Genomic DNA, 21,575 nt, shown 5'->3' with positions numbered 1-21,575 from the left:
CAGGGGAGATTTAGGTTAGATATTAGGAGGAAGTTTTTCACTCAGAGGGTGGTGATGCACTGGAACAGGTTGACCAGAAAGGTTGTAGATGCCCCATCCCTGGAGGCATTCAAGGCCAGGCTGGATGTGGATCTGGGCAGCCTGATCTAGTGGCTGGCAACCCTGCCCACAGCAGGGGTGTTGAAACTAGATGGTCTCTGAGGTCCTTTTCAACCCAGGCCATTCTATGATTCTACGATTATAAATTTGACTTGAATGATGAATTTGGCCTTGTGAAGATGCTCAGTTCAGTAGTCAATAATCTGAAAGTATGACCCTCTTCATTCCTGTGAACATTCGCCACCCACAAGCACAGATTTTCTTTGCTAACAGGCCCTGTCTAGTGTTTATAGCAAGTACTGCGTTACTGCTTATTATCTGCATTAAAATAATACCTACTGGCTCTATTACACACTACAGAAATGTATACTCAATTACTTCATTAGTAAATGAAGGAAAGTAGAGCAGAAGCATGGCAGCATACAGGCAAGATTTGTGCTAGATTATGAAAAAACTACATTTGTGCATATTTCTACCTTTTAGCCCAATGTTTTCAAAAGTCACAGTCTGCTGAGATTTCTTTTAGAAATCTTGCAGAGAAATGTGAGGAAACTGCACAGTAGCAGTTTCCTTAGTGAACCTGGAGACCTTGGAGAAAGAAGTGAGAAACCAGAGCTAAGAAATGCGCAAACATCAACTGAATTTAAACAATATATATGTATGTATATATAGAGAATCATAGAATCAAAGAATTCTATATCAAGCACATTATATGCCAGCGCTTACCGAACAGAAGAAACATATGTACATCCCTCAAAACAAGCAGAGGATGGGTAGTACAAAGACATTGACTTAGATGTCTTTCCTTGTTCTCCAAACTACAGTGCAGGGTAATATAAATTTAAATAAGGCCATATGAGAAACAAGGTGATCAGCTGTTTGAATTTAACCCCAAGGAGCTATGAATGTAAGAGTACTGTCAAGTGTTTATAGGTCTTCCCAATATCCTCATTAATAATCCTGATACTGAGAAAATAAGTTTATCAAATTTGAAAACGACACTAAAATAGAAGGAATTGCAAGTACTAGACAGGAAAGACCTGAAAATATTTGCAGCTAATTGGAAGATGAAGCCTGAAAACAATATGGCAAAATTCAACAAGGAAAAACAATTGGAAAGCTCTAGAATTAGGCATGAATAATTCATTTGACCAATACAGAAGGATCAGATCAAGAAGTCACATTTCAGAAACTGGACATGAATTAACATGGTTTCCTTTGAAACAAGAGAATGACAATAAGCTGGTATTTCAGAACACAAAGAGAACCCACAAGGTTCATGAAATAATCTTTCTTTGTACTTCATGATAAAGCTGGGGCTGGAATAATGCACTGCATTTGGCTCTAGTTGCCACAGAAATTAAGTGTTCTGAAGGGAAAGCACAGAGAAAAGTGATGAGCTTTGGAAAGCATGATCTCAGGGGAAAGAATTAGCAAACTGGGAATGTTTGGCCTAAAGAAAATCTAGACAATGACATAAAAGACTACTGAAAAGAGGAAGGAATCTGGCTTCTCTGGTAAAACCTTTTATGTCTGATCTTCCTCTTCCTTGCTGTGATTTTCTTGCCTTGTGTGCCATGGACATAATGAACAGCAAAACACTAAAATTAACTGCCTGCAGTGTTCTGATGTCAAATATCTGTGGATAATACTATCATTCAAGATGATCTTACATGGAGAAGGGGTAGCCTCATCTGTGGCTGTTTTTCTGTGACAGTTTACTGCTTGAAGCATTGAAGCTAGCTCACATACTTTTACATGACACCGTTCAGGGATGTGCAGTCAGACCCTGAAAGACAGCAAAAATCTCTTTTGAGGAGCTTACTATTTAATTACTTTAAATTTATTTAAATTATTTAACTATTTAATTAATTTAAATTTAATTAGACCAAACAGGAGAAAAGGAGAAGGAAGAGGTCAACACTTCTACAGATGGGAGGAGAAGCACACAAACGTGACCTATTCAAATCACAACAGCAGGAGTTAAACCTCAAAGCACAGGCAGAAATGTGATGGGAACCTTGCTGCAACCTGGAATTGGTGATTTCAATAAACCTTGTATTAAAAATGGATCAGAACACTGACCCAAACAGAAGCATCCCATTATATGAAGTTGTTACAAACACCCAAAACACAATGCAAGCAAATGTAGAGGTGCATTTCTGAATTTGAGTCCATTCTCCTGACCACAAAATCATCTGTATTTTCATTTTAAATCTCAGGAAAAACTAATATGATGAATGTTTTAAGAAGCTCACACAAGATGCACAGGAAATCACTACAAAAAACAGTGATATTTGTAGATGTTTTCAGGACCTGGTACTTGAGAAAAGAAACAATGTAACTGTTTACCTCTCCTCATTATTACTTAAAACTGTTAAATGGCAGGAAAAAAAATTACTTAAGAATCTCTGAGGAGTTTGAAAAGATAAGGTAACTATGTAAAAATGCTAAGAGCTATTACTAATAACACTCTCTTAAATTAACTACACAATCAGATTCTTAATACACGGAACCCTTCCTGCCCAGGGACCTCCTCCTCTTCTGTGGATTATACTGAACTTCAGTAAACACTGCATGTATCAAACAAATCTCAGATTCTTTTATTATTCTGACAGTCAAGTGATCTTAACTTCTAGTTCGCACTTAGCCTCCAACTTTGCCAAACTGGTGAATGTAAACTAGCTATTTGAAAATAGATAAATCAAGTCAAATCAAGTAATATTGTAGAATTACTTCAACACATTCACTCCTATATTTAAAACCCTCAAATAAAATAAAATCTGTAAGCATGTATGCAAAGAGGAAGAAATTATATTTGCGGTTCTACGGAAGTACTAAAATAAAACTTGGAGATCATTGTTCTAAGCCTCACGCTACATTAAAATGCAACCTCTGCTCCACTAAGCCAAGTTAATTATTTGTGTGTACTACAAAAGGCTTTGTTGTATTTTCAGCTATTCATGGTCAAAAGTCTCTAGCCACTATCTTAACCCCACATACCAAGGGTAAACTTGACAAGGTCAAAGAATTGTTTCTGTTTAGAAGAGACGTTATCATACATTGGTGGTATGAAGAGATTTCAGTATTTATAATATTCTGTATTCTTTGTCTTTATGCTAGGCTTTAAATAGATTACATAGACTAAGCAAAGCTCTACTTGAAATCACATCAACTTGCTATCTGTATATATTTTGGCCATTCCATGCAACAATGGATTGCTCTAATGAGAACCACAAATAATATTAACTTCCAGCATACCAGCTGGAGAGCAAATTAAAGGTTAACCTTGTGTCTCTTTTTATGTTTTTACCTAGCAAAGAATAGCCTTTCGACTAAGATAATTTACTTTTGACCTTGGTAGCTTTCTGGAATATAAAATCACACAAGGTGGGTGTTCCATATCCTTTCTGGACAACTTATTTAGAATGAGAGAGTTCACCACCTAGAGACCCCTACAAAAAGAAAGACAAGTGATGTAAAACTAATGAGTAGGAGTTTGAAAAGCTCACTAAACCCATGAAGAACTTCCCTCACACAAACCAGGAAAGAGGACACTGTAGAGGAGCATAATCTACATATGTAAAAGCTTGCTCTAGACAATATGGTGATGAACCGCAGCAATACATCACTAACAATATAGTAAAAAAGCGTTTCCTGAATCCAGTATGTGTTCCATTTCTTTCCTTCTTCCTAGTGAGCATGGAGAACAAACTACTTAACAAGAACATAGAACCTATTTCAAAACTCCCAATGAAGAGAAACTGGGACATATACCCATCAAAAGTATCCCAGATTGTAGCTGCTAAATCACAGCCTGAACCAGTGCTTGAGCACCTGGTGGGACGGCAGGGCCAACCCAGGGGAGCTCAGGTACATGCAATGCAACTGAGTGACCAGAAGGGGTGGAGCCAGGATACACCCTTCCCAGACCTCATTTATGGGTTGGTAGTGGAGGTGAGGGTATCTTGCTGGACATCCCTGCCTATCTAAGGCCTTCTGAGGTAAGCAGATTTTTTTCCTTTGTGTCCATATCCACAGATGCTGCATTTAGGCTTATCTTTACTTGCTGTAGCCTAGGACTTTGCTACCCTGCCATTATTGCTGTGCTTTCCATGGCATTATAGCATTACACAGATATAACTGAATGAAGGTGAGGGTGCAGGCTAGATAACAGGTTGAGATTTCCTTGGGGCTATACGTATAGGATTGATTACTCTAGATTAATTCACATGACTTGAGAACTCCAGTCAGCAAATACTGTATTTTAAGTGATTGTCAGGAAGTATGGTTTTTTCAACAAAAGATCTACTTTAGAAGTCTCTCTCACTTTTGCCCTTACTACTCTCAATATAAGTGAATTCAGGTCTTGTAGCAAAAATCCTACTTCTCTTAAAGTAAACTATTTTAGTATTAATGGGGCTTAATAATAGACAAAGCCTCAGATTACAAATTCCTACTTTTTACCATCAAGGTTTATTAGGGAGAGTTCTCTTAAAAAAAAAAAAAAAAACCACTAGAGTATCATGCAACATCAAATTTGAATATAGCAAAGGGCATAAGAAACTACAGTAAAAAGGACTGTAATTTAAAACTCCTTTTCATATGTAGATTTAGAACTGAAAACTTCAATTTCTTTTGTAAGACAATAGGACTTAGATTTCTCAAGTGTATATATGTCACTTTTGAAAATAAAACAGAAGCTATTAAGTCATTCAACTCTTTCAAAAAGTGCTTCCCTTCCAATTAAATTCCCAGAAGCTGCCTATGCACTGGAAGACCATCACCACTACTGTACTGGGGGCTAAGCATATCATAGCAGTATTGCAATACTTCTAGAGGAAACAACCACAGACACCAAATTTATTAACATATATCAGTCCCACAGAATTAACTTAATAACCTGTCAGCTCACTGCAGAAAGGGCCATCCTATAAAGCAGTAATCAGGTTCTGCCCTAAATATTCGCTCAGTACTAAATATATAGAGAGATACCAAGCAAGCTTCATAAACACCAGTAGCTCACAGACTGATCCACTCTGTGTACCTCTCATGGGACGCTGTAAGCTCTCCCATCAAAAAACATGAGAATAAATATGATTTACACAGCAACTCCATCGGTTAAATGGGTTCTGGGTGGTCATGTTTTAGAGACAGTGACAAAACACAGATATCACACAGATGCATTAAATGTGAGCAGAAATGCAAATCTCACAATGAGAGAAAGAAGAATGCAGCAAGAACAAGAATTTTTCTAAGGAAGTTGATGCTATGTGAGAGCGTTTTGCATTCTTGAGGACAATATGCAGGAGTGAGACAACTCCTAACGCAGTTATGTTCCTGATGGCAGATGGTTCTCTTGGCTGAACAGTAGTGAAGGTTCTTAATCAGGCCTAGAAGTACAGCAAACCTTCACGCTGCTGAAAGAGAAGCATTACTCCACTACAAGCAAGTTCATAAGCAAGTGTTAATCCCCATGCAACGTAGCATTTATCATTTTTCATATAAGTGCTCATTCCAAGAGGATTATCACTTCCCCATCCTGCCCTCTGGCTGACTATGCAGGGCAGAGAAATTCTTTATTCCATATGGAAGAGGAGAGGGAGGCTGGAGGAAGCTGTGATCCCTGGCTTCCAGTGCTGCTGTAGCTACTCCAATTTGAAAGTGCGAAGGAGCACAGGCCAATACTCCAGCAGTTACTGTTCAATGAGAGTACAGATGTGGCTTCCCAGAAGCTGTCTAGCAATTAGTGACACGTGCCAGACTAGAAAGACAGAGAGGAGGGAACTCAAGTATGCCTTGCTTATGAACTTACACCTGTACAGACCCCACCAGCCTGCCTGAAAGACAGATTAGATGCACCTCGGATTTGTCTGCTCGCACAGAATTTCATGTAAGCTTGCTTGAATTGGTTCTATTTGAAGTATCCTAGATACAGTATTATGGTTTAGTTTTATAGCTAAGATCTGTGAGTATATAAATCCATTTGTGTGAGTTCATGAAATTCCAGCTGCTTTTCCTAATAAGATACTCACTCTTCTAGCAAACTGCACTTTGAGGTGTAAAAAGCTTAGGAAAGAACAAATGTAAAGTGGATTTTATTAGTCACAGGGAAATTCTGCTTTCCTTAAGAGACGTACCATCCTTACCTCTGACCTTATGTCTCCTTGCAGAACAGTTACAAACTACATACAGCTCACCTGGGTGCTCTTATTTGAAAGATGCATATGAAGACAAGTTCTAGACCAATAAGTGTGTCAAACCCATCACAGGGCCAAACAGAATAATACAAACATTATTTGTAACATGCCAAACTTATACATAAAATCAGCAGCTCTGCATACACAAAAGCAGCTAATAATGCTGATAATTTGTACCTACCACCCTAAATAGATCCTTAAAAATAAACGTTGCAACAAAAACTAGATTACATGAATGACATCTAGTGGACATATCTTTTCATAACAATCAACATTTTTCAACCAAAACTATCACATGCTTCACATAATAAAAGCAATTATCTGAGGATCAATGTTTGAGGGCTTTTTATTATTATTTATTCTTTTTTGTCTTCATAAAGTTAATATCATCTTTTGGAGATGCTTTAATTGCTCCCATGTCTTAAGACTCAATACTGTTCCATAAATCACTAGCTCCTCAAATTCTTAAGGAAATATAGTCTTCAAAAGTTTCTAGGATTGTAGATATTTTGCCAAAGTCCTTACTCATTTCAGTCATTTAAAGTATCTCTTTTGTGCATCATTCACCAATACCAGCTAGAAAAAGCTGATTTGTTGTGCTTGTACATAACCTTGTACACCAGACCACTGTGTTTCTAGCTACAAAAGCAACACAAATAGCCATTTATATATTCAGGATGATTATGGCAGGAATCACTGGGTGATGATGTTGCATATGAGTTTGAGTTCTCTTTCTTTCACACTGTTTAAACATATTTCTGCTTTGAGTAGCTGCACTGTGTCTCACAATGACTGTGAAAAGTACTTTCAGGACAGCAAAAGTGAAGTCTTCTACTCTGGATCTAATAAGCAGATTAAATATCCTCTCTATGAACCCACAGATCTTACTCATATTCTTTCCAAACCAGCAACATGAAGATCAATCTACAGACTGGGGTTCTGTTATGCTTCTCTTCCTAAGGATTACAACTTGACATGGATATTCATCTGTAATCGTCAGTAACCCTGTAACATGTTTGGAGGCTAACCATGCTGCTGTAATACTGACTAGATCCACCACCTCATCGATGGAAGAACATGGAGGAAACAATGAACAGTACAGGTAAGAGACAAAACTCCTGCAGTATTTCCCCAGAGGAGATAAAAGATGAGACAGTATTAACTACCAGCTATTGTTCCTTAACAATAACCATGATTACACAAATCTATTCAGCAAATTCAAATTATAAGCTATTCATTTAAAAAAAAAATACCTTAGAGGCACTGATTAAAGCAGTAAGGCACAGAATTATTTCCTTCAAGAAAAAAATATATAATTTCACATTTTAAATTAAAAATACATTTCACTTCCATCTGAAAATTACCTGTGTAAAGGTAAGAAGCTGTGCTATACAGATACAAGGTCAGCGTTTTTGAAGCGCTATTTCTGTGACAGGATGGGATATGTATGAACAAAATTGTAAGTACGCCTCACATCATGCACTGAGCACATGTCTGAAACTGACCAAGGCAAACCCACTGACTTCCTTTCCAGACAGCAGCTCTGACCAGGAGAGAGGCTTGACAACTCACTGAAAAACTATCACCAGAAGGATAACTATATAATGTTATCAGTTTTGAACAACTGGAATTCATTCTTCATAAATGGGAACTTTCCTACACAGCATCCCACAGATGATTACTACACCTTTGCATTGACTAAAATGGCAAGGAAACAGAAACTCTACTCCAGCACTTCTGAACAAGCAAAGGGCCCTTACCATCACAGTGAAACTAAAACATTTATGTATTCAGTTCTGCTTTCTTATTTTATAAAATCTAGGATAACATGGGATTCTCCAGCTTTATCTCCCTGTAAGATAAAAACAGAAAGGAAGAAGCCATTCCAAAAATATATGTATACGTACATGTGTGAGTCAAGGCATATATCTTGAGGATAGCCAAATTGTTCTTTGGAAACTGACTCCATACAGAGGAGAAAGCACACTTTCCTGCTTGAGAGCACAAAGTTTCTATTCAATCAATCTGTGAATATGTTTAATTTTCATGACAAATGGGCAATACTTTCAACAGTGACATTTCATTACTCATCACAACAACACAGGACAATGGGCCCCAAAGGCAGGTTTAAAAGTCCAGACAAATATTATGTACATGAGGTTCAGACAGTAAGAAGGGTCATCTTGCACTTCCTGAATCTAGAACTCCCCCCCAGAAATCTGTATTTCTTTCCACTGGAGAAGTTCTACCTCATCAAGCCACTGCAAACCAGACAGATTTTCTTTGATTAAATAAGTTCTAAACTAATTTTAATAGGAGAGTTTCACACACAAAACAAAAATTTAAAAATAATTCATGTTCTTTTCTTAGTTAATTTTAATTTTCTTAGTTTAATTCCAAGGTACGATAACTGCAGAAGTATCCAAATAAAGATAAATCAAGGCAGAAAGGAAAATGACTATACATCTAGAATTTTGTGTGGAATAAGCCATGTGACATTTCTGAATGACTGAAATTATTTTGCTACTCTATCCACTACATAAAGTGGATGATCACGAAAAGTTCTGAGCTTCTCTGCAGCAAAGTTAGTAAAACTGGTGCACATATGCAACAATGAAAAGTACCTCCACCAGATCAGTTGGGCAATTAATAATTAATTGCACTTTTCTTTTTCTTGTGATGAGATACAAGGGATTTTTATAGTAAGATTATTGAACACTGTGAAATTCCACAATCATAGAACTGCCCAGGTTGGAAAAGACCTTCAAGATCATCAAGTCCAACTGCAACCTGACCCTACTACCCTAACTCTAACTACCCACCACTAAATCATGTCCCTGAGCACATCCAAATGGTTTTTAAACACATTCAGGGATGGTGACTCAACCACCTCCCTGGGCAGCCTGTTCCAGTGCTTAACAACCCTTTCTGTAAAGAAGTTTTTCCTGATATCTAACCTAAACCTCCCCTGGCGCAACTTGAGGCCATTTCCCCTTGTCCTGTCACCAGTGAGAAGAGACCAACCCCGCTCTCAATGCAATCACCTTTCAGGTATTTGAAGAGTGCAATAAGGTCTCCCCCTCAGCCTCCTCTTCCCCAGACTAAACAGCCCCAGTTCCTTCAGTCTCTCCTCATAGGACATATTCTCCAAGCCCTTCACAAGCCTTGTTGCCCTTCTTTGGACCTGCTCCAGCACCTCAATGTCCTTTCTGTACTGAGGTGCCGTGCCCCAAAACTGAACACAGTACTTGAGGTGGGGCTTCACCGGTGCTGAGTACAGGGAGAGGATGACTTCCCTAGTCCTGCTCACCACACCATTCCTGATACAAGCCAGGATGCCATTGGCCTCCTTGGCCACCTGGGCACACTGCTGGCTCATATTCAGCCGACTGTCCATCAGCATACCAAGGTCCCTTTCCATCAGGCAGCTTTCCAGCCACTCCTCCCCAAGCCTGTAGGGTTGCCTGGGGTTGTTGTGATCAAAATGCAGGACCTGACACTTGGCCCTATTGAAACCCATATGGTTTACCTTGGCCATCAATCCAGTCTATCCAGGTCCCTCTGTAAAGTCTTTCTACCCTCCAGCAGATCAACACTCTCTCCCAACTTGGTGTCATCTGCAAACTTACTGAGGGTGCACTCAATCCCCTCATCAAGATCATTAATAAAGATGTTGAATAGGAGTGGCCCCATAATGAACAAATATGAGATGCAAGATGATAAAAATGATGCCAAGTTATTCACGTATATGACTATACTCTTCTTCCCATTTCTTCATGCCTTTTACTTCATTGCGAGCTTATATTTTGGCTTTCATTATATATTTAAACTGAAAGGTCTTTGACAAAGAAACAATTTCCTAATGTGAAGGAAATCTAATGGCTAGCACAACAAAGGGTTGATCCTTAGAGAATCTCAGTGATGTTCTAACAGAAAAACCACTAATGTTGGATGTATTTAGTTATGACAGTGCACAGGCACAGAAAAGATAATTGATTAAAATAATCAATCATTTCTTTCTTGTCTTATGATTTCGCTTTCTATGCAGAAGCTTGTGCCTTCTGCACATTCTGAAAATGTGAAAGATATTTGAGAAGCTCTCATGATTGCTAAGAACAAACTTGGAAGAGGAATAAAATCATATTTATGGGAGAGAATTTTAGGGTAGGTGGAGAAGAGAGATTTGTAGGAGCGTAGGAGCTTGGTCTCTTAGTTTTCAAAGCAACTTTTATCATTATGGCCCAAGAGCAAACAGTCCTGTACTGTTACCTAACAGTCTGCATGTGAAAGTGCTGTCCAGTTGTCCAAGTGGCTGATGGAAGGCTGATAAGCTGCCTGTAAACATGCCAGTTATGAAAGATTCCCTGAGGAGAATTTATCTGTTCTCAGTGTTCCAACTGGAAGATGAATAAGTGAGAATATAGATTTCAGGCATGTTACAGGTAAGATAGTTCACTGGTGAAACCATGAGAATGAGGAAAGACCTTATCACCCCAAATGAAAGACAGTAACACAACTTTACTTCTCAGCACATTTATGTAAACCGGATGCTTTTAAGCTCCTGATTTCCTCCGGATAATCATGGTGCAGCTGTAGCTAAACAACCTGTCTCACTATAGAAACTTGTTTAAAAAATGTACTAATTACATTTAAGATACAGACCAGAACTCAAGTTTTTTGTTTTAACATTTGAAGCTAAGCAAATTGGAATTTAGTTACACTCAAGATATTGTTCCTCTTAGCAGGATCAAAGTGGTGGCCTATTCAAGCAAGATATGCTCAAAGCGCATGGCTTCTCATGAAGAGTTCAGCACTCTAAAATTTAGTTCTGACTTTTGTAAATTAGGATCCAGATTTCTTCACCTTTGTGGCACATTGCAAGGTTTGCTTCCGTTGAAAACCTTGGCAAACTGATTGGCAAGCTTCCATACAGACAGCTTTACATGCACCATGAAAGACATAATGCACTGAAAAGAAGTTCAAATTCTTTCTTGTGGGTACTGCAAGAGCAAGCAGAACTGAAAACTTTGACATTTCACATGGTTAAAGGAGGATACTGTCAGAAAATAAGAAAAATCTTAAAAAGAGTACAAAAGTCCTTGTGCAGCAAACTCTGCACCTCTTTCGTTAAGGGCTCATTACTTGGACTAGATTTTCAAAGGAGCTACACATCCTGGTAATTTCAGGAAAGAGAAAACATAGTTTTCTATAGGTATTTTTATTAGATTTTGGTCAGTACTCTAATGTGACTATGATCAGATTTCTGTCACAAAAAGATATCACAAATCACTTAGATTTTGCATCTTTAATGTCTACGAAAGTATTTTCCATGATAACCCACACTTCCACAATTTATCATAGTCTGACATTTTTTCAGCAGTATTTCAGGCTCTGCATCACTTCAAAGTTATAATTCACTACCAGTAGGCAAGTACAACTACAGCAAATGATAATAAAATAAGGTTGAGGCCATAGGAAGACAGAAACAGCATTTTGCTACCACATACTTGTTCCGAGTTATATGCAAGTTCAATTACCTGAAATGCCATTTTTATTATTTGAATAAGTTATCGTTCATTTGGCCAAAATACCTTGAAACAAACATTTATTCACAAAAACTAGTATTGTGATAGTCACACATTAATTCAGTAAGCGAAAGATAACATATACAATAACTATGACGGGGAATGAACGTCAAGTTTCAGAGTTCTGCTCTAAAACTATATTGCAAATGAGCTATGGAAGCAACTATAAAGGCAATATAATCACAACAGAGAAGGTTAAATTCAAGTTTCTAACGAGCTTTGATAGTTAAGTGAGGAACTCTAGAAAACACAATACACTTAAGGTTACCATCTAAATTATAACCATGCTAGCTGATAGAAAGTTAACAGACAAGCCACAAAAAATGGCAAAAGGTGCTAAAAGGATCCAAGCTTCATTTATTCAACCAAATGCAGGGTGAAGACTAAATGTTTTGTTTAGTCAGGTTTTTGGTTTTGCTTATACAAACTTCAGACGCTTCAGATCTGTTTTGTACTTTCAACATACCAAAGTTCAAAAAGGGTTACACCAAAAGGTCACATTACAGAAACATAGCACAACTTGTGTAGTGGATGCCTCGTAAGGCTGGGTCACGTTGCACTACACAGCTCCATGCAGAGCTAGTCCAACAAAATATGGACATCCTGCTGTGTTGACCAGAGCAGCAGCACACCTGAGACAAGAATACTGCAGGATCAAAATCAGCCTTGCAGAAACAGCCACAACATCTCTGCATCATTCTGAGGCAATTTGCAATCTACTCAAGCTGGTCCAAAAATTGATAATCGACTATGCAGTGGCAGGTACTAAAAAGAAAAAAAATGTCTCCTGGTTCAAGTAGGCAAAGTCTTCACAAAAACAACTGATTTGGGTTTCATATCTGAGAAGGCCTGGCTGTGATGTTTGCCATGGCGTTCCTCTAATTTTCTAACAGGAAAGATATTGGGTGGTATTCAGATGCTGGTTGTCCCAGACAAGTGCTGGGAACTATCCCTATCAAGATTTATAGGATTCTAGCCAGAAATGAAAAAATCCAGACTGTGCCTAGCTGGATGCGAATACGGGTTTTGATAACAAATGCCAAAAACTATGAAAAAAAGAATAGACTAATTAAGTATATATGCCCAAATCTCCCTAAGCTAGTATGAGCTCCATCAAGATAACAAAACAATTAGTTAAAAAAGAACAAAATTTTCTTTGTTTACTTGAACAGTTTCCCATACTTGCCAGAAGACAAAGCTTGCAGCAAAATTTTTTCCTCTGCTTGTTTATACGATGAAGGTCATGTTATTTTAAGGAATTTCAACCTTTCATTAGATGTAGCAGGCTATGAGTTCCATTGCGGATATTGGAGGTCTGGTTAATTCCTTTTCCAACCTGTTGTCTCACTGAGCACTAGAGATTTGCAGGAAACACAGTGCAAGATGTCTAATATGTAAGAACTCCCTGACTTTCATAGCCACTTATGATTGTTCTTGGAAACTCACCAGGTTAAAAATAATAAGTTACAGAGACAAAATAAAAATCAGTTTGCGGCTGGTATGGAAGTCAGATCATCTTTAAAATGACAAAAAAAAAAAAAAAGAAAGAAAGAAAGAAAACCTGCCTTCTCTGTCAGATGAAAAAAAAAATCTAGGCACCATGTTAGCTTTAAAGTCATCCAATTTCATTAAGCCCTTTTGATCTATTTCAGTGTTCTGTTACTAATCTACTGCTGACGAAGAAATATGTAAAATGCTGAAACTACAATGAACAACAGAACCTTGTCCTACCTAGACTCAGATACATTACAGAATACAGCAGGTCATGGGAAAAGTCAGTCACTTCTCGATCTCATAATACATAAAATCATGAATTCCAAAAACAGAATAAACCTAATGCTTTCTGCTTACCTGATATGGAACAATACTCCCATGAGCTGTACCCCAGCGTTTTGCTTCAATTTTGCAATTAAGGTAATTAGCTGCTACATGAGTAAGACATGCAACCTGGAAATGGAAAAAAAGTGAAGTATTCAAAAAACCTCAGATTTCACTGGCAACTTCTTTGAGATTTCTGTGTATTTGAATGTCTTTTATGTACATAAGGTAAAATATTTTATGTCACAAAAGCATCTTTTATGTATTGCATATTATGTATAGCTTGAAAAAGGTATGAGAGTGATTGTATAAGTACAACTCACACAGTAATAAAATTAGTGTTCCATAACACTAGTAATGCCAGGCAAATCTAGCATTAAACTGCCTTTAGAAATAAGGCAGTATTACCCTAAACATTTTACAGAATGGTCAACAGACGCTAAGTGTCTTGTCCAAATTCTGAAAGGAAAAAAAGCACAATGAATTTGTGAGCTAGAACTTGCATTTCCTGAATCTCATTCCCATGCTTAAATCACAAAGACTTTTTCTTAGTCACAAGTTGATCTTATTTTTCTCCTGTTCTCATTCTACACATGCAAGCTACAGAAAACGTTTCAGAATTCTTCAGCTCCCACATGTTCTGCAATATCAAGAGGTAAGACTCAACAAATCATTTGACATTAGAAGATAAGGAGCAAGTTATCTAGTTATTAGTAAGACAGACAAAACTGATAAAGATTAATTTTCTAAAAAATATAGCATGCAAAATTGGGGGTAAATACGTATTTTGTAAAGCACAAATATATCTTAGGAAAAAAATGAAAACTTATGATGCAGTATTGCATGAAAATCAGCAGTTCTGCTATAGTCACTGTCAGATTCTTCATCACTATTTCTCCAGGAAAATAGTGTTAGACTATGTATCTGAAGCTGAGAAACACATTAAAGCATTAAAATTAGCATGCAAGGTTCTCATTAATTCATCAGACAATGCATTTGTTTCACACTTGAATAATTGTGAAAGTAAAATTGCTTGCTTTCATAGTAGACCCTGTGACTTTTTTTCCAAAAAGATTATTTTCTTCAGATATGTCCCCTAGATAGAAGAAATTTGATACAATGATCAGAGTGTTTACATTGTTCAATAACTGATAATCTACATCAAAATACATAGTAATTAATTCAAAGTCCACCAGTAATATGTGCATTATGTCAGAATTTCTTAAAAATTTCATTTTCTCTTCCTTTCTTCATGTGCTCTGAAAAGGCAACATAAGTGCATCAGTTTCACATTTAAAGCAAATATATAATAGTAAATCAAGTTTACATTGATTTAGTCTAGCAGAAAACCTATGAAAATGTAAAGCAAATGAGAATTAAACTGCTGCCAAAACACTACTAACTACAAATACAACGCCCTATTCCTGAGAACTGTTGGAAAACACTTTGTAGCTGGGTTTCAGCTGCAGCTTATTATATCACAGTGTCACTTCATTCAGCTAAAATGTTAAACAATGTCTACTCTGGCCCTCAGTAGGAGATCCTCTGGAAAATCTCAGCAATTAAGGAAATGGATCTGGGAAGTATGCAGAAAGGACTTATCCTTCTGGTTTGCAACTTTCCTCAGTAACACAGAATGAAACACTCTATTACAGTTAGATGAGTCACAAAAGTGTATTATTTATCAATAACATATATCCTAATCTCATTGCTCCTCTCATTTTTCAATCTGGGGTAACACCACAGTGATATTTTTCTACCACAGCAAACAGGTATGCAATGACGACAAAATTCATACCACATTAATCGCAAGATACTGTTCTGTATTTTGTGAGCAGCACTACACAGCTGCTGTATTACAAATTTCACTGATGGGTGAGAAGCATCCACTACAACAGGATAAAGACACAAGAACTATCTATTTAGTTTTTCCCACTTCTGGATGGAAATTGTAGATTAATCTTAATTGTGAGAAGCACAGTGAATTAAAATTGAGCAAAACAGAAACCCTACCACATCAATATTGAATTCAGTCGAGATGTCATTCCACTTATTTGCTGACTATGCTGTAGAAATAGATGTTCCACAAGAAAACTTCTAACTTTAAAATAATACATATTTTTAACAGTTTTGCAAATTATTTGAGATGTATATAATTCTTTTAATAGTGGAAAACAAACAGGTACACATTTCTCCAAAGCACTTGTACTCAATACAATAGGAAAAAAAGCACTCACTAGATACTGGAACTGTACCCCCAAAGCTACTGCTCAAAGGCTTGTTTCAGTAGCAATACCAAGCAAACACCAGGGAAGTCGGAAGACTGAGCAAATATGGAACTAAAAGTTGCCTAGAGTATGTTAAGGCCTCAGTCTGAAAACCAACTCCCTTTCAGCCAATGTGTTCATCTTTTGCTTTAATACATGGGTCTATGTATCTTGCTGAAATTGTTTAAAATTTTTCTTCAGTAAATCATGAAGGAAAAAGGCTTCCAGTTCTTTCTGAATTTCTTCTGAGTTGCATACCTTGTTTATGGTCAAATCATCCAGCCAAAAGGAAGTATTATTTTTATTATCATCATTATTATACAAATAAACTTCTATTGACCACATCAAAGTAAGTATTTCCAGTGCTTTGTGTTTTACGCATAAACATACTTAGTTGAGTAAACTTTGTGGCATTTTGCCCCATTAGTAATAACTGTCTAATGAATTTAGCAGACTTAAAACACTTGCTGCTATTCCTACTGTCTTTTGAAACTGTTACAGCAGTCCCAGGACCACTTAGCTCTTCCCTTTCTTTCTTTTCCTGGCTCAGTTCACTCTCCTTGATCTCGTCAAAGCTTTACCCTCACTGACATAGCACTATCCACAAAATCTTCCAGCATTTATGCTTTAGGTCCTTAACAAGGAACCCAGAACTTATCAGTCCATATCTTATGGTTAAGTAAACTTCTCGACTAAAAGCATTAGAAATTACATCTCAAAAAACATTTCTACAGATATTATATCCCCTATAAAAATACTATTAACAAAATAAGTATTTCTCCAAATTCCCCTCTATTTCAAGACTCAGAAAAGATCTCATAGCTTAGAGACACTTTCTGCACAGAATAGCTACAACCAACTTCTCAAACTAAAGATTGATCTGTATTACCCGTTCAGTAATATATTTTTAAACCTGTATTTAAAACTGCTTCCTTGAAACTTCTTCTCTCTTTTCAGTAATAAGAGATCCACAAAAGTAACCTTTGGACTGATAATATTAAAGCATACCTAATACAATAATACAGACATCTCTGTATTCATTTGCTTGCAGAGACAGATTACATACATAAATATGTATAATCACATCTCTACAGATAAGCATTTCTCTATTTCACATCAGCAAAGGGAACACACCTTAAGATTCCTTTCTGATATTACTGTTGACGGCCAAATCACACATTTGTTATGTACTTACCTAAACCAGAACAAAAAGAGACCTGCATTAAAGTCTGAAAAGTTATGCTCAGCTTATGACAGAATCAGACAGATGGGAAACAAGATATTACGAGCCACAAGGTGAACAGACAAAGAAAAGAGACAGAATTTCAAAAGTTTTTTTTTACAAGATAGCACATCAAACAATTTATTACAATGAGTTCACTGAGTCAATCCATCACTTATTTATGTGCAAGCTCAACAAGTGTACAAGAACAACGAAAGAAGACAGGTAACTGGAGAGAGGAGAAAAAAAATTTTAATTATATTTGTTACTTTCTTCACTCTCCAATGTTGTGTCTATTTTACTGCTATCCATCTTAATAAGACTGTGATTCTTATCCACGTTGATTTATATTTCTTTCTCATTTTTATTTGCTTTTTCTTAGAGAGGACATGTAGGCTTTCAGGAACTTTGAAAGACTGGTGTTTTACAGCAGTAGAGATCATTATTTTACAATATACTATGAAAATAGTAACCCAAATATTAATTAATAGCTCTGTAAGGAAAAATCATCCTGAAAATTTTCAGTGCCTTATACTGTTGAAAGGCCAATAATCTTCCATAGAAGAGGCCTCAACATTGCCACAAGCTGTCAGTAAGCATTATCTTATACCTGGGCAGATAAGGGACTCCCTCCTAGCCTGGAGTTTAGAGCTCAGCAAGAACTTAAAAACAGAACGAGTGTGTCATACATCCATCTGTCAGGCAGACAGTCCTGCCTGCAAGCACACAAAATCACTACCAACAAAGAGGAAGGTCTTACGAATTCATCAGTAGTATCCCTACATCTGTGCAAACAAGCAGGTCTGACCTTACCCTGAATTCTGAATTTGAATTCCTAACTGTCCTGTATTATTTTCTCTCTCCTTCCACAGTTTGAAGTGCTGCAGTTGCTTTCAATCTGTGTTTTGCAGAGCAGCAAATTCCACAAATGACTTTCAAGAGGTCTGTGAAAGGAATCTGAAAAAGCAAGACCACGATCGTGTAACCTAAGGCTTGCTGTTAAAGAGTCTCCAGTCCTTCAAAAAAATGTCTGTGGTCACATTATGAACACCATGCTCTGGGTGAAAACATTTCTCTTCCTACTTGTGCTGATTCTTTTAATGTGAACATCCATTAAATGATTGTGAGCTCCTCCTTCACAAAATTAAACTCCTGGTACTGAAGTTGGGAATAATCCCAACCACAAATACAACTGTATAAAGAGGAAATCAAATCCTTATTGACCAATAGCTACAAATTTAGAATAGATATCACAGTAGGTTCTGTTTTAGAGCATTCCACTCAGACACTTAAGAAGGTACCCAAATCTGTGCCAGTAATCACATGCAGCTTGTGAGACTCACTGATTAAAGATAGCCATTTGACAGAACAGTCCTTTTCAGATGATGGCATGCAGTAAATCACTGTCACAGAAATGACGCATTAGGGGATGCTTAATGAACTAGTAATAATAAAAATACAATAAAAACACAAGCAATAAAAAAAAACAAAAGCAAAGTATTTCAAAACCCCGTGTTAGACGTGAATTATCAGCAGGTAAGAAAATAGAAGAGCGCAAAACAAGCTTAAGTTTCAGTGTGCTACTGTGTAAACACTTTAGTACAAAAATGATGTCTAAAAACTAAAAGATTTGCTTTATTAAAAAAACCTTTCAACTACGTAAATATAGAGATATAGAAGCATCTTCACAGAAACAAGACATTTTTGCATGGCAGAGAACTGAATTCAGTAAAATGCATCAACAAGAAAAGGAATCAATCTATGAATGATTTTTTTAATTAGCTATTTAGAGCTAGAGAAGACCAGAATGAACATTTCTGTGCTTCTCACAGCTTTAGCATCCAGCGGAGATCTCTTGATTACAATTTAATTAGTATTAACAACAGCAAAGACTTGAGGCAGCTAATAGATGTAGGACTTGAAATTTCAAAAACAAGTATTATTCAGCACAGTTTCAAGCAAAAGTAAATGGCAAAGGAATTCCTATCTCCTTAGTTCCAACTTCAAATATATATATATATCTCACTTAAAAGAAGTTTAGGTGAAGCATCAGAAATAAAACTTGTGATCATATAATCTAATAGCACTAACATGAAAGAGGAAAAAATATTTTTTGTAAAGTTGAAGAAATAAGTATGATTATAAAAGAAGAATCAATCCAATTTTCTTAATGGAAGTCACATATTAATTATCTTTTCCTGAAAATAAATAAAATTACCATTTTAATCATTTATAAGGGACTGGAAGGACTTAGCAGGCACTGGAACAGGTTACCTAGTCTTATGGTTGATGCCCCGTCCGTGGAGACTTTCAAGACAAGTCTGGAAAGGCTCTGGGCAACCTGATCTAGTTGTGGTGTCCCTCTTCATTGCAGGGAAGTTGGACTAGATGGCCTTCAGAGGTCCGTTCCAACTCTTAAGTCTATGACTCTATAAGTTCCTGTTTCAGCTTCATAATAACACAGTAACAGTTCTAAGTAATCAGTAACTTCAAAAAAATCCATTAAAAAGATTACCGAACAACCTTCAATCACTTGGTCATATACTACTTCCTCTATCAAACTTTCAACTCATTTAAATAGTAGGTATTTATTTAAAACTTACTGCTAACTTTTTAGGGAATATGCAGCCCAAACACTCCACCGAATCTCCAAGAGAGTCCCTGTTGGCTGTTATGAACACCATATGTTGTGCACATTGCACCTTCTGCCATCTTGGGTTCCTTTCAAAAGACAATTCCTTAAAACAAGGGTGATTCATCCACTGAATTTCAAGTTTCCACTCCAAAGAATAAAGACATTGAGTTTCTCAGGGAAAAAAAAAAAAAAAAAAAAAAAGACCATCAACGTATTTTCCCATAACTTGTTACTGGAAACAGATGAATCACTTTAACAGGAACTTTAAAAACATCTCAATTTTTGGCAATTCCAGGACATAAAAAATTCAGCCAAAACAGTTAAAACTTTGGCAAAGTTGTTAGCAACTGAAACCAGACTCTGATAACAGACATATCAGACAACCTTAACACAAATTGACACTTCTAAAATCATTTTCTCATCTCTCCATCTTCTGTGAAGAAAGAATATATAGTAAATGCACTGCCTTCTGTTTTTACACTGCTTTGCTACAACCATGAAAAATGTAACAAAGTTTCTTCTGTGACATTTTATGCAGATTTTTAAAATATTGTTATACATTTTGTTATATTATTCCTTAATTGCAGCATTTCCCACTAAGAACCTACGCATTTAGCATTAATTAAAACTTCAAATATTTAAGGTTTAATTCTGTTGGTGCTTGGCTGTATTTCACTGACTGTTTAGAAAATAGCACAGACCAAATTCTTAGTGTGGCTTCTACCCATGCAAATTACTGCAAGCACACTTGCAAAATACAGAAAAATCTGAGCTTAAAAACAGTAGCTTAATATGATAGCTGAGAAAAAAAAGAGCAAAACATGCAAAAAAAAAATCCAGACAAACAGATTTTGCTCACATACAAATTAATTACCTGTGAGAACAGGCATCAAAATAACTACAGCAATGTTTCTTTTTATTTGCAATGGGATAGTACCTAGAGGCTCCAATTTGGACTCCATACACACTTTCTGAAGGATTCTCCTGTTTTATTGAATCAGTAAGAAAGATGATTTTCCATGCAAAGCTGACAACACCCAAAAGGAGTTGTATTAAAACAATTCTAATTTTTGATCTTAGGATTAGAAACAGTGCCATGTAAAAGGTAAGCATGCATACATCTAACTAGCATGGCACTATACCAGTCATCTATACGATACTAGTACATCTACAGCACTCATCTTCGCCTCATCAGCATTAACGCTTTTTACGAAAAAAAATGAAAAGCATGACTTCTGATAAAGCCATTATTATACGCTCTGTGGATTATTATCCCTCCACAAAAATAATGGTAACTTCAATAGGTTTAGACAGATTTTTAGATTTCTCATTTGGTACATAGAAATGACCTGTGCCTTCTGGGCTGGGTGAGAAATGTGCAAATGCTCCACTACCATCATCACAGTGAAACCTCTACTGGTTGCAACAGCCTCCATTGTTGTTCAACATTTTGGCATGCGTGGGCTGCACTGAGTGAAGAAAAAATGTCTTAGGCCACATATAAAATACATAGTTACTGTATGTAAAAATATTACTTATGTTAAAATAGAGTTAATGTATGTAAGTAACAAAACTTTTTAATATATATATTTTTATTAAAGCTTTAAAAAAAAGTAGGCAACAAAAACACAAAACTAGAAGGTTGGACACATATGGAACAGTGACAAAAACAAGGTTTTCAGGGCATTTGAATTTTACTGAGTCTTTCTCAAACTAGCCCAGAACAAAACAGGACACTTGCAGAAATAT

At 36.6% G+C, this 21,575-nt stretch overlaps 1 protein-coding gene across 5 annotated transcripts in view; it reads right to left on the bottom strand.

Annotated features, from left to right (window-relative positions):
- The window catches only part of SUGCT (succinyl-CoA:glutarate-CoA transferase), a 336,065-nt gene that overhangs the window by 256,052 nt on the left and 58,438 nt on the right, over positions 1 to 21,575 (bottom strand). For all 5 annotated transcript variants that reach the window (XR_002434884.1, XR_002434885.1, XM_021385794.1 and 2 more), the window contains one exon: positions 13,736 to 13,831. Coding sequence is in view for 3 of the 5 variants with exons in the window: in XM_021385794.1 (XP_021241469.1) it covers positions 13,736 to 13,831 (96 nt within the window). In the remaining 2 variants the exon portion in view is untranslated. The remainder of the gene's footprint in view (positions 1 to 13,735; positions 13,832 to 21,575) is intronic.

Source organism: Numida meleagris, chromosome 2 (assembly GCF_002078875.1).
Source record: "Numida meleagris isolate 19003 breed g44 Domestic line chromosome 2, NumMel1.0, whole genome shotgun sequence".
Lineage (NCBI taxonomy): Eukaryota > Metazoa > Chordata > Aves > Galliformes > Numididae > Numida > Numida meleagris.
Note: the sequence above shows the minus strand (reverse complement) of the source record. Positions and strands in the feature narration are given on the sequence as shown.